Raw genomic sequence first — 12,793 nt, forward strand, 5'->3', positions numbered from 1 at the left:
GGGGGGGAGGGTTAATCAGACCGGGAGGAGGGCCAGAGCCGGACAGACAGGTGAGTCCAGGAAGGACGGGGATGCGGTGGAGGGGGAGAATATAAAGGTCACTAAAGCAGAGGGTTGTCCTATTACAACGGTCGCGGGGAGGAGGGGATGCGAGGACAGGATAAGATCCCAAGGTCGGTTGGGAGACCGCGGCTGTTGGTTACGCCCGGTCGCTTGTACCAACCCCTGCAGTCTAGGTGGACAGGTCCTACAGAGCCAGGGCCTGCGGCTGATGCTTTGAAACGCAAGGTCTGTCACCAACAAGGCACCCCTCATTAATGAGTTGATCTCAGAGGGGGAGCTAGACCTTGCAGGGATAACGGAGACCTGGTTGGGCCACGAGGGTGGTTTACCCCTCGTGGAAATGTGCCCACCGGGTTTCCGTGCATTCCATCAGCCTCGGGCCCTGGGTAAGGGTGGAGGGGTGGCGGTGGTTATGCGGGAATGTTTAGAGCCGAGGGAGTTCACTGTCCCTCAGATACCCGGGTGTGAGTCCCTTGGTGTGAACTGGGGCCCAGGGAGGCAGTGGGGCTTGCTGATTGTATACTTGGCTCCTCGCTATGCATCAGCAGCCCTGCCCGAGCTCCTCAAGCTAATCTCAGCGACGGCAGTTGAGACTCCCAGACTTTTGGTCATGGGGGACTTCAACTTGCCGTCAACGGGAGCGGCTTCCGAGGTGGCTCGGGAGTTCATGGCTTCCATGACGGCCATGGACCTGACCCAATTAGTGCAGGGCCCCACTCACGAAGGGGGCCACACACTGGACCTCATTTTTGTATCTGAACAGTGGACGAGTGATCTGGGAATAGGGGATTTAGTCATCACGCCCCTGTCATGGTCAGACCACTCATCCCTCCGGCTGGACTTCCCTGGCGCTATCCCCCACCGCGAGGAGGCGGAACCAGACTCTATAAACTGGTACCGCCCCAGGCACCTGATGGAATCTGATAGATTCCAGACGGAGCTTGGGCCAATTCCTGTAGCCTTGTCCCGCTCCCGCTCCGAGGACCTAGTGACTGCCTGGAATAGGGCGACGACTGGGGCCTTGGACCGGGTTGCGCCTTTGCGACCTCTCCTGCGGCATCGACCCACCCGGGCTCCTTGGTTTACTGAGGAGCTTAGGGTGATGAAGCGCCACAGGAGACGTCTAGAGAGCAGGTGGAGGTCCTCACGCTCCGAATCTGACCGAACACAGGTAAGAGCCTATTTGCGGACTTACCTTGTGGCAATAAGAGCGGCCAAACGTAGACACTGTGCTGCTCTTATTGCGTCCGCGGATAACCACCCTGCCGCCCTGTTTAGGGTGACCCGCTCCCTTTTATCGCAGGGGGCGCGGGAGACACCCTTACAGGGTAGAGCAGAGGAGTTTGGAGAATATCTTCAGGACAAAATCGATCAGATCCGGAACGGGTGGGCCTCCGTCAGTGGACCAGACGAGCTGCCAACAGCGAGTCTTGAGAGACCATTCTGGGAGGAGTTTGACTCTGTTGCCCCCGAGGATTTGGACAGGTTGCGTGGACGGCTGCGACCTACCACATGTTTAACGGACCCGTGCCCCTCCTGGCTGGTACTGGCAGCCTGGGAGGTGACACGAGGCTGGCTCCTGGGCCTGGTGAACGCCTCATTGGGTGAGGGATACTTACCTACCGCCTTGAAAGAGGCGGTGGTGAGACCCTTGCTCAAGAGACCTTCGCTCGACCCAATGGAGCTAGCTAATTATCGTCCAGTCTCCAACCTCCCCTTTTTGGCAAAGGTTGTTGAGAATGTGGTGGTGCAACAATTTCCACGACACCTAGACGAATCCGACTATCTAGACCCACGCCAGTCCGGCTTCCGACCCGGGCACAGCACTGAGACAGCCTTGGTCGCGTTGGTTGATGATCTCTGGAGGGCCAGAGATAGGGGTTGTTCCTCTATCCTGGTCCTATTAGACCTCTCGGCGGCTTTTGATACCATCGACCATGGTATCCTATTGCGCCGGTTGGAGGGGATGGGAGTCGGAGGCACCATTCTGCGGTGGTTCGGCTCCTACCTCTCCGACCGGAAGCAATGTGTGTTGACAGGGGGGCAGAGGTCGTCCCTGAGGCCACTCACTTGTGGGGTGCCACAGGGGTCGGTCCTCTCGCCTCTCCTGTTCAACGCATATGTGAAGCCGCTGGGCGAGATCATCCGTGGTTTTGGGGTTGAGTACCATCTTTACGCTGATGATACTCAGCTGTATATTTCAACCCCAAACCACCCCAACGAGGCTGTCGAAGTGATGTCCCGGTGTTTGGAAGCCGTCGGGGTCTGGATGGGGGACAACAGACTCAAACTCAACCCCTCCAAGACTGAGTGGCTGTGGGTACCGGCGCCTCGGTTCAGCCAGCTGACCCCATCGCTGGCCATAGGGGGCGAACAGCTGTCCCCTGTGGAGCGGGCGCGCAATTTGGGCGTCCTCCTCGATGCCCGGCTGTCAATGGAGGACCATGTGGCAGCCGTGGCAAGGGGGGCGTTCCACCAGGTTCGCCTGGTGCGCCAATTGCGCCCCCTACTGGACCGGAATGCCCTGCGCACGGTCACTCATGCGCTGGTGACGTCTCGCCTGGACTACTGCAATGCTCTCTACATGGGGCTTCCCTTGGGACGCATCCGGAGACTGCAGCTAGTTCAGAACGCAGCCGCGCGGGTTATTATGGGAAGTACTCGTTACTCCCACGTAACACCTCTCCTGCGCGAGCTGCACTGGCTACCTGTGGCCTTTCGGGTGCGTTTCAAGGTACTGATTACCATCTTTAAAGCGCTCCATGGCATAGGACCTAGGTATCTGCAGGATCGCATCCTACCACACACGTCCCTGCGACCTATCCGCTCACACAGAGAGGGGCTCCTCCTGGTGCCGTCTGCTAGGCAATGCCAGCGGGCGACACCTAGGAGTAGATCCTTCTCTGTGATGGGCCCAACCCTCTGGAATGACCTCCCCCCAGACATTCGAACTACCACCGACCTCCGTTCCTTCCGGCAAAAGTTAAAGACTCACCTATTTCAATCAGCTGGCCTGGCACTTTCTTAGTTTTACCTCCCGGGGATTTATTCATTTTAATTGGGTTTGGGGTTTTAATAAGCTTTTAATGTATTATATTTATTATTCTATATACAGTCTTACAACCTCCTTCACCTACGTATTTAATTATTTAACTGTTTTATGTATGTATTTTATAACGCATTTTAATGACTGTACACCGCCCCGAGTCCCTTTCGGGAGAGGGGGCGGTCTATAAATATGAATAATAAATAAAAAATAAAAATAAACCCTGGCATCAGATGTGAGGACGGTGTCATTGAGGGTACCAAGGTCGGATCTGAGACTTGGGGCTCTTATTTCCTGCTGTAAATTCAGGTCTTTGGACAAATTAGTTTCCCCTCAACTTCTCCACTTAAGTCTCCTATTAAGCGGCCTTTTCAAGCTAGCATGAGAATCCAAAACCCTCAAGTAGACCCCTCCAAACATCTCATGCTTGTAATTTGCCAATCGACCCAAAGTTCATTAAATATATGACTCAAAAATAATCAAGTTAACACTATTTAGTTAATTTAATCTCAGGTTTTAGGTAAATGTAAAAAACAAAATATATTTTAGCCTTTGTCTGAGTCCTGACCACTCCAGAGAAAACCAGAATTTGGGACTTTCACTGGAGAAGCATTTGCATGTCCATCTGTAGGACTTCTAAATCATAGTTCCTTTCCAGAATTCTTCCTCTGAAGTTTCTTCCATACATTTATACAGGTTTGTGGTGAGGATTCTGTGATAAGTTCTCTGTTCAAATTTAGTTACTTTCATCCCCATGAAATAGAAATTCCTTTGTAAAAATTGCAGCACTTTCCAATATGGAGATATCTACCACCATTCCTGGAATGATTGTCCTATTCCCCCGGGTTCCAAAAATCTCTTTCCTCGGCTGATTCTTGACTGTGACCTCAACATGCTTTAAGTTCTTTTTTTTCACTTTTACATAAAGCAAAACAAGGGAAGGAAGGAAAGGAAAGGAAAGGAAGGAAGGAAGGAAGGAAGGAAGGAAGGAAGGAAGGAAGGAAGGAAGGAAGGAAGATCACAAGATAGGAGACAGACGCTGAACTGCTTCTTCCAATTCAGGATCAGTAAAATTTCTTCCCCAACTATTGCTGTCGTTGGGTTTCATAATAAGAAGTAAGGATGGAAACGTAGATTGTAATAAGATTAAGGGAAGGAGAAACAACTTGAACTCTAGAAAGGGATGGAGGGTTATACACTTCTGGTCTGAAGGGAGAAATGCTGATCAACTTTTCTCTACCTGAGACACAGCAGGGATATACTGTTCAGATGGAGTCCCTCCAAACACAATTGGGGAATCTGCAACTATTAACTAATACGCAGGACACATTGCTGGCAGAGCAGTTAATTTTCATTATCTCCATTGTTACATTTTCTTTGCAACCTCCTACTTAGCAAAACCACAATTATGATTTAGGATTGTTCTGATCTGGATTAGAAAGGTAATTTATGTGGGCATATCGAAGTAGGTTTGATATTTATTATTATTCAAATGGACCCTTGCGTGAGATTTTAGACAACTATTTGTATTGAAGCTCTTCCTGCACTCCCTGCATTGATAACACTGCTTCCCTCTGTGGAACCTTTCATGGCAAATGAGAGCTACGACTTCTCAAATTCTTTCCACTGATACGGTTTCCCCCCTCTGGGGATCCTTTAATGGAAATTAAGATCATAATTCCTCCTAAATCCCTTTCCACATATTTAGATGTTTTTTCCTCCTTGTGTGGATACTTTTCCGTTTTATAATGGACGCATTGTCATGGGTGCTCTTTCCACGCTCCCTGCATTGATCGGGATTCTCCTGAGTGGATAATCCTTTTAGGCCTAGTAAGATAACCTCTGAATCTAAAGCTCTTTCCACATTCCATGCATTGATATGGGTTCTCTCCTGTGTGGATCCTCTTGTGGGAATTTAGAGTACTCCTACAAGTAAAGGTCTTTCCACATTCCATGCATTGACATGGCTTTTCTCCTGTGTGGATCAAGTTGTGGGAACTAAGATGACTGCTACGAGTAAAGTTCTTTCCACACTCCATGCATTTATATGGATTCTCCTGTGTGCATCCTCTTGTGGTAAGTAAAACTACTACCAAAACTAAAGCTCTTTCCACATTCCATTCACTGATATGGCTTCTTTCCTGTGTGGATCCTCTTGTGGGAATTAAGATTGCTGCTACAAGTAAAGGTCCTTCCACACTCCATGCACTGATATGGCTTCTCTCCTGTGTGGATCCTCTTGTGGCAAGTAAGACTACCAGAAAAACTAAAGCTCTTTCCACACTCCATGCACTGATATGGCTTCTTTCCTGTGTGGATCCTCTTGTGGGAATTAAGATTGCTGCTACAAGTAAAGGTCTTTCCACACTCCATGCATTGATATGGGTTCTCTCCTGTGTGGATCCTCTTGTGGCAAGTAAGACTACCAGAAAAACTAAAGCTCTTTCCACACTCAATGCACTGATATGGCTTCTTTCCTGTGTGGATCCTCTTGTGGGAATTAAGATTGCTGCTACAAGTAAAGGTCCTTCCACACTCCATGCATTGATATGGGTTCTCTCCTGTGTGGATCCTCTTGTGGCAAGTAAGACTACCAGAAAAACTAAAGCTCTTTCCACACTCCATGCACTGATATGGCTTCTTTCCTGTGTGGATCCTCTTGTGGGAATTAAGATTGCTGCTACAAGTAAAGGTCTTTCCACACTCCATGCATTGATATGGGTTCTCTCCTGTGTGGATCCTGTTGTGGCAAGTAAGACTACCAGAAAAACTAAAGCTCTTTCCACACTCCATGCACTGATATGGCTTCTTTCCTGTGTGGATCCTCTTGTGGGAATTAAAAGTACTCCTACTAGTAAAGCTCTTTCCACACTCCATGCACTGATATGGCTTCTTTCCTGTGTGGATCCTCTTGTGGGAATTAAGAGTACTCCTACTAGTAAAGCTCTTTCCACACTCCATGCACTGATATGGCTTCTCTCCTGTGTGGATCCTCTTGTGGGAATTAAGATTGCTGCTACAAGTAAAGGTCTTTCCACACTCCATGCATTGATATGGGTTCTCTCCTGTGTGGATCCTCTTGTGGCAAGTAAGACTACCAGAAAAACTAAAGCTCTTTCCACACTCCATGCACTGATATGGCTTCTTTCCTGTGTGGATCCTCTTGTGGGAATTAAGAGTACTCCTACTAGTAAAGCTCTTTCCACACTCCATGCACTGATATGGCTTCTCTCCTGTGTGTATCCTCTTGTGGTAAGTAAGACTACCAGCAAAACTAAAGATCTTTCCACACTCCATGCATTTATATGGCTTCTCTCCTGTGTGGATCTTCTTGTGGGAATTAAGAGTAGTCCTATGAGTAAACGTCTTTCCACAATCCATGCATTTATAAGGTCTGTTTCCTTTGTGATCCCTTTCATGTCTTCTAAGAGAGTGATTATAAGAGAAGCTCTTTCCACACTTCTTGCAAGTATTTGGTTTCTCTTCTGAATGTGTTTTCTTATGGAAAATCAAATAATCTGATGTATTAAAGTTCTTTCCACACTCCATGCTTTGATATGGTCTTTCTCCCATATCAATGATTGTATGGTTACGAAGCCGACTGACCCAAGGAAAGCCTTTTTTAATTCCATTTTGTGATTGCTTTGTTTCATCACTCTTTGGTTGCGTCTGATCTGCAAATTTCCCTTTTCTGTCTTTCGAGTGGATTGCTTGGCGTTGCTCCTTGCAATTCTTACTCTCTTGCCCATTAAAGCCTTGAAAAAGCAAAATGAAAATTGTCAGAAAACTACGGAAATGATTAAAGATCAAACTTTTTCTGCTAAAATTTATCTGATCAATATATTTTTGTCCGCTTTGTTGACTAATATGAAGATCTGAACTAAGGTTTTACCAAATATGCATTTCCAAGTGGGCTCCTATCAGGTTCGTACATCAGGAACGGATCATGTCACAATGAACCTAAGATAAAACCCTGATCTAATCCTTGACCACCAGTGTATTGATGACCTGGGTCAGTCACATTGTGTTATGAACTCCTGAAATGCTTTGGATACCATATCAGGCAGGGGCAGCAGCTTACCCACCAGCTTCCCAATTTCAATGAAAGTCTCATTTCCACTTGTCTGCAGAGCAGTGCCTTTGAAAACGAACAGGACCTTATGGATGGCAATAGCTCCCCACTTCCAATTTGGGATGATGCCAAACACAGTTCCCAAGTGGGCCCGTTTCTGAAAAAGGAATGTCCCTTTAAGGGCACATCCAGGTCTTCCTTATGCATGCCAGTCACTTGCTTCATCCACCATCAGATCATGTCAAAGAACAATATTATTATATACTAAATTGGTGTTTAATAGCACCTGGTCTTGAATAGCAGCCATTCAGCATCAATACAAGGAAGGCAGAAATTTGCTTAAGGGAGGCCATCCAATCCCTGCATGCAGCCCACCCCACAATTTCCTGCTATAATCTTCTATGGCATGGAAATATATCATCATCATCATCTTAGCCGCTGTCTATCCAGGATGAAGGCCTCTTCCACATGTTTCCAACCAATGCGGTCATTAGTTCTCTCTTTTTTTGCCAATTGTCTCTTTCGTGGAAATAAATAAATATGAATATTTTGCCTTTTATGAGCAGAAGGAACTTGGAAAGATACCCATTTCATTTCTGTGAAAATGGATACCTGTGCAGTGTTCCCATTTCCCTTTCAATAAATTTCTTTTTTGCATAGAGGCAGTTTGGTCTACTGGTTAAGGCACCACACTAGAAAACCAGACGCCTTGAGGACTAGCTTCTCCTTAAGCATGAATGCCACTTGGGTGACTTTGGGCCAGTCTCTCTCTCTCTCAGCTCGCCCATGACACAAGGCTGTTGTTATAGAGAAAAATAGGAGATGGAAGGAGTATGAGGCATGTCCGCTGCTTTATTTATAGGCAGTCCTCGAGATACAACGATAATGGGATGCACCCACCACTGTTGCAGGTTGCACAGTCTTTAGGTGAAAGGTGTCACCTAATGACCTCCCATTCCTGTCCTCCCCGGTGAAACATAAACCAATGTTCCAGTTGTTAAGTGGAGCACCTGGAGTGCCTCCTGGGTGGGGGGAGGATGTTGGAAGTCTAGTACAGGACCAGGCTCACTTGCCCTGGTCCTCCTAAGGCCTCTCCCATCCCACAAGCCACCCCATGCTCCACTTCCAATGTCTTGGGTCCCAAACAGAACTTTTCCCACTTGCATTGGGTCATCCTAAGCCTTAGGCCTGATTCACACCCCACCAGGCCAAACATCCTTCTCTGAGGCCTTCCAGAGCACTGGAATGCTCCTTTGTGCAGCCACATTTTTTTCCTTCTTTGTACAGCCACAGAGCAGTTTCAAAAATAGCAACCATTTTGTCCCATCCACAAAACAGCAACAGCATTCCGGTCACTACCACACGGCGCTGGGACAAACGGCTTCGTTTTGCTGCCTTAACAGGTTTGCACCAGTGCTGAAGAAGGTTTCTGCAGAATACAGAAGCTTCTGCAGCAATGCGCAGACCTCTGTAAGGCAGAAAAAGAAAGCCATTTGTGTGATGGCCGCCATTTTGTCCCTACCCGTAAATATGCAGGACAAAATGGCGGCCACCACACACACTGCTTCAAACTGCATCCCTGGGACACATGGCTTGCCCTCCTTCCACAATGAGGTCCGGAGAGCTTCAGACGTTAAGTGTGGGGCATGATGGGCATGAGAGGAGAAGTCCCGAGCATTGAAGGGTTTTGGCAGGATGGGATGGGAAAACCGAAGCAGGAGGGCACTGCAGGTAAATCTGTAGAGTGTTGTCAGAGTGAATGACAAGCCTGCTACAGCCGTCTTAACCTTGAAATGGGGTCATAAGGAGCTTATGGAGGGGGTCTGTCATGATTTTGAATGTTAAATGGCCTATTGTATCTCAAGGTTGTACCTGTACTAAAAAAATAAAAATAAAGATAGGATATAAATTTAAAAAGTGCTACATTATCGGATATATTTTATCAAAAGTAGATGGTTACGTCTAACCCCCAATGTCTTCTCTCTCCATATCTGAGCACAGACAGGGGTTCTTACCCAGAGAAGCCAGATTCCTGGAATTCTCCAGCATGACTTCCCCATGGAGAGCTTTTTGGGCAGGATCCAGCTGAGACCACTCCTCCTCGGAGAAATACACGGCCACTTCCTCAAAAGACACAACATCCTGAACAAGGAAAGAAGTTTCCCTATTAACAGATAATCCCAAGCATAATTTGACAGTTTTCTTCCAATAATTCTAAAAAAGAGATGTCATGAACAAAATGGGCATCTTCTGCAGAATTCTGAATGAGATCTCACCACTTTGGGGTGATAGCACAACTGAAGCACATTGGATCAAGTTGGAAGGAACTTGGAATGCCTTTCAGTGAAGCCAATTAAAATAGTTTTCTTGGTCAATTGGTCTTAAAACCACTACGTACCAATGACTCTGATTTTTCTTAGAGTGGGCACAAGAAAATACATGGAAAACCCATTTGGCATTTTTTGTCAATGGCTTGCATTACCCAGTGAGGGACCAACTCTTCCCCCCACTCCACACTTTCATGGAAGTGTTGGGAAAACTTGTAATGGTATGTGAGAATGACCTTGGGAGACAGAAGATCTAGTGAAGACAACATCTGGTCAATGAGTCTGAAGCAGGAGGTTGGAGAAAGGTTATCAGAAGAACGAGGTAGGTTAAGCTGAGTGTGAATTTTCAATGACCTGATACAAAATTTGTGTTGGTTAGAGCCAGCTTTATTATACACTGAATTCCAGGAAAAAAATAAAACCCATCCAAGATTCACGGACCTTTCTTATATTTCTTCTCCTACCTGAGGCAGAGGTTCAGCCACCCTTTCAGCTCTATCATGAAGAGGAGGTGATTCTAAAAATACCAAGGAGAGCTTTCTATTCTCTGTGAGGGACAGAAAATGGTGGAAGCAGATTTGTTAAAAAAAGGAACCAGAGACAAATTCCATTGAAGATAAGCAAACGATCAGCTAGATGTTAAACTTCACATCCCACAGAAATACTTCTTTTACCTGGCATAGTGTCCTGACTTTGATCTTTCTGGAAGGTCTCCCTGAACTGCAGCTCTTGAGAGAATTTGGCTGAATCTTTCCTTTCCTTGCCATATTCACTCCCAGCTTCCAAGGATTTCTAGACATGATGTGACATGACAAAGAAGGGAAGTGTTAGATCAGGGCAATGAGAGGACAGACTCCGGACATGAAGGCAACAACAGCTCTTTATTAGCAGTCAAGTGTGTACAATCCAGCAACTGTGAGGTCTGACAGCTCCCCTTTTATAGGGAGCTGTCAGGCCTCTCAACCAATCAGGTTAACCCAGGCTTCCCGCCTAAATGGAGGACTGGAGTGGAAACCTCTATAACTATTTACAATATCTAACAGGAAGAGCACAGAGACAGAAATGAATTATCATACTGCACCGTCAACCTAGCAGACTACAGTATCCATCACTGACGTTGAAAAATGAGAATGGAAGAATTGCTCCAAATACATGCTCTGGGAGAATAGAATAACTGGCCAAAAAATTATGCTAGAGGGGTATTGACAAATTCAGTAAGATCCTTCTTAGAACTGATTACATTTTCACACCTGCAAATATTCTTCCATTTTTTCCTCCTCCTGGGTCAGCAAGAAGCCTTCGGCCAGGGCCACCGCCTGGGAACTGGTCTCCGCTCCACAATCCCGCACCCATTGCTCCATCTCTGGGGGAAGGACAGACAGGAACTGCTCCAGGAGCACCAGGTCCAGCATCTGAGCCTTGGTGTGTCTCTGTGGCTGCAGCCATTGACGGCAAAGGCGGTGAAGCTGACTGCAAACATTTCGGGGACTTTTCCCCTCCTGGAACTGCACTTTTCTGAAGTGACAGCATTGAACCTCTGAAGTGTTGGCTTCCTCTTTTTGGCTCTTTTGCACATTCTTTCCACAGCTCCAAGGCCAAGTAGTTTTAAAGCCTTTTCCAACTCCTGCATCTGCTGGGCGGTGGCCCTCCATCTTCTTTCTGATCTCTAAACCAGCTCCAAAATGGATGAATGGATCTCCCCAAGTCTTACTAACCACCAGAGGTCTGGACAAATCTCCTAAATGCCATTCGGCCCTCTTTCCACACAAGATACTTAGGACTCCAGAGGAACCAGGAAAATTTCCAACTTACATATCTGAAATGAAAAACAAAAGAAACTTCCGGAAATATTGGGTGACCCACTTAACAACGGAGCACCCTCAAAAACCGAAATAAGAAATGATGATGAACCCACCAATGTGCGGGAAGAGGGGAGAAATCTTGGTAAGTAGACAGATGTAACTCTGTGTGGAGAAAATTCTGTAGTAAGCTTCTGGATCAACTTCTACCAAGGACTAAAAAGTATTGGATACACTCATGTTTTGGATTTCTGTATCCTAATGATTTATTCATATAATTCTGATGGATGCTTGCAAAGCTAAAAAATAACTCTGTAGAATCCAAATCATAAACGTCTCAGGTTACGAACAGCCATTGAGAGGAGTGGCGACCTAGATCAATTTAATAGGTAAATCAATCAGTATTTGAACTTCCAGTATAACTTTAGACAACAGAACCCCATTAAACCCCCTGGCCCAAACTGCTATGGATACCAGAGAAATAAACAATCAACAAACCACAATCCAATACAAACTGAACAATATCCAAATCAATAAACAAGCTATGGCTTAACACAGGGGTGTCCAAACTTGGGAACTTTAAGACTTGTGGACTTCAACTCCCAGAATTCCCCAGCCAGCATGGGAGTTGAAGTCCACAAGTCTTAAAGTTCCCAAGTTTGGACACCCCTGGCTTAACATGACGTTTTGATTCAGGCATCTCATGGAAAAAGGTTTCCCACTTTGAACCTAATCCTGTATGGCTCCGATCTTTCGGCTGATCCTGATTCTCCTCCTGGAGGCATGGCAGCGGGACTGTAGTTTTTGATTTCTTCCCTGCCTGGCCCGTGCATGCACAGGGGCGACAGGGGAACATGGGACAACGGGCTCCCCGCATTCCACGACTCGTACCTGATGGAAGTTTTACATGTCTCCGTCCAGCCCAGGAAGTTTAGCGCGATAGAAAAGTTCCCACGCTTATTCAACTCCGGAGTCAGGTCTTGATCTCCATCCGTGCAAGGCTTCTTTGCAGCTTTTTGACTTCCTGGAAAGGTTCAGCCTAAGGCTCTCAGCGAGCGCGGGGGTGGGTGGGTAGGTGGAGCAGAATCGGAAATTGTAAGAAAGGACAAGCGCACTTTCAGCTTTTTCTGGAAATACCCCGGGGCAGCAAGTATCCTGCTTTAGCTTTCAAAAGAGCCAGGCGCATGCTCAGTTCCCTCCTGAAGCGGGGTGGGGTGGGGTGGGGGGCTTGAGGGCTACCCAGCCCTTTCAAAAGCTGCCGAGGGGCTCGCTTGGTTGTTTCAGAGGTAGCAGATTAACAGAGCTGGAAGGGACCTTATAGGTCAACAACACCCCCCCTTCCGGCTTAAGCAGGAGACCTTACACCATTTCTGACAAATGGCAGCACAATCTCTTCTTGAAAGTCTCAAGTGATGAAGCTCCCAAAACTTCTGAAGGCAACTTCCGTTCCATTGATTGATTGCTCTCACTGTCAGAAAGTTCCTCG

The 12,793-nt window shown here is 46.9% G+C and overlaps 1 protein-coding gene across 2 annotated transcripts; it reads right to left on the reverse strand.

The window, feature by feature from the left end:
- Window positions 1-4,073: 4,073 nt before the first annotated feature.
- Window positions 4,074-12,511, reverse strand: LOC309388458 (uncharacterized protein). 2 transcript variants are annotated; one of them, XM_081945784.1, is made up of 7 exons: window positions 12,199-12,511; window positions 11,424-11,472; window positions 10,759-11,324; window positions 10,183-10,300; window positions 9,973-10,055; window positions 9,197-9,323; window positions 4,074-6,864 (listed from the first exon to the last, which is right to left on the reverse strand). In XM_081945784.1, the coding sequence occupies exons 3-7, from the start codon at window positions 11,158-11,160 to the stop codon at window positions 5,231-5,233; spliced, it is 2,364 nt and encodes a 787-aa protein (XP_081801910.1). In that variant the 5' UTR covers window positions 11,161-11,324; window positions 11,424-11,472; window positions 12,199-12,511; the 3' UTR covers window positions 4,074-5,230. The 2 variants fall into 2 exon arrangements, with proteins under 2 accessions (XP_081801910.1, XP_081801909.1); XM_081945783.1 differs by lacking the exon at window positions 11,424-11,472.
- Between the last annotated feature and the right edge of the window lie 282 nt (window positions 12,512-12,793).

The sequence above is a fragment of the Natrix helvetica genome (genome assembly GCF_964273705.1).
Source record: "Natrix helvetica genome assembly, chromosome: 1".
Lineage (NCBI taxonomy): Eukaryota > Metazoa > Chordata > Lepidosauria > Squamata > Natricidae > Natrix > Natrix helvetica.

Bases quoted from the DNA above. Each gene is read 5' to 3' on its own strand.
- LOC309388458 (XM_081945783.1), bottom strand. From the start codon at position 11,160: ATGGAGGGCCACCGCCCAGCAGATGCAGGAGTTGGAAAAGGCTTTAAA. The intron at 10,301-10,758 runs GTGTGAAAATGT...CATCATGTCTAG, and splicing joins AAATGGAAGAATATTTGCAG to AAATCCTTGGAAGCTGGGAG. The intron at 6,865-9,196 runs GTAAGAACCCCT...TGCTTTTTCAAG, and splicing joins CAGGAATCTGGCTTCTCTGG to GCTTTAATGGGCAAGAGAGT.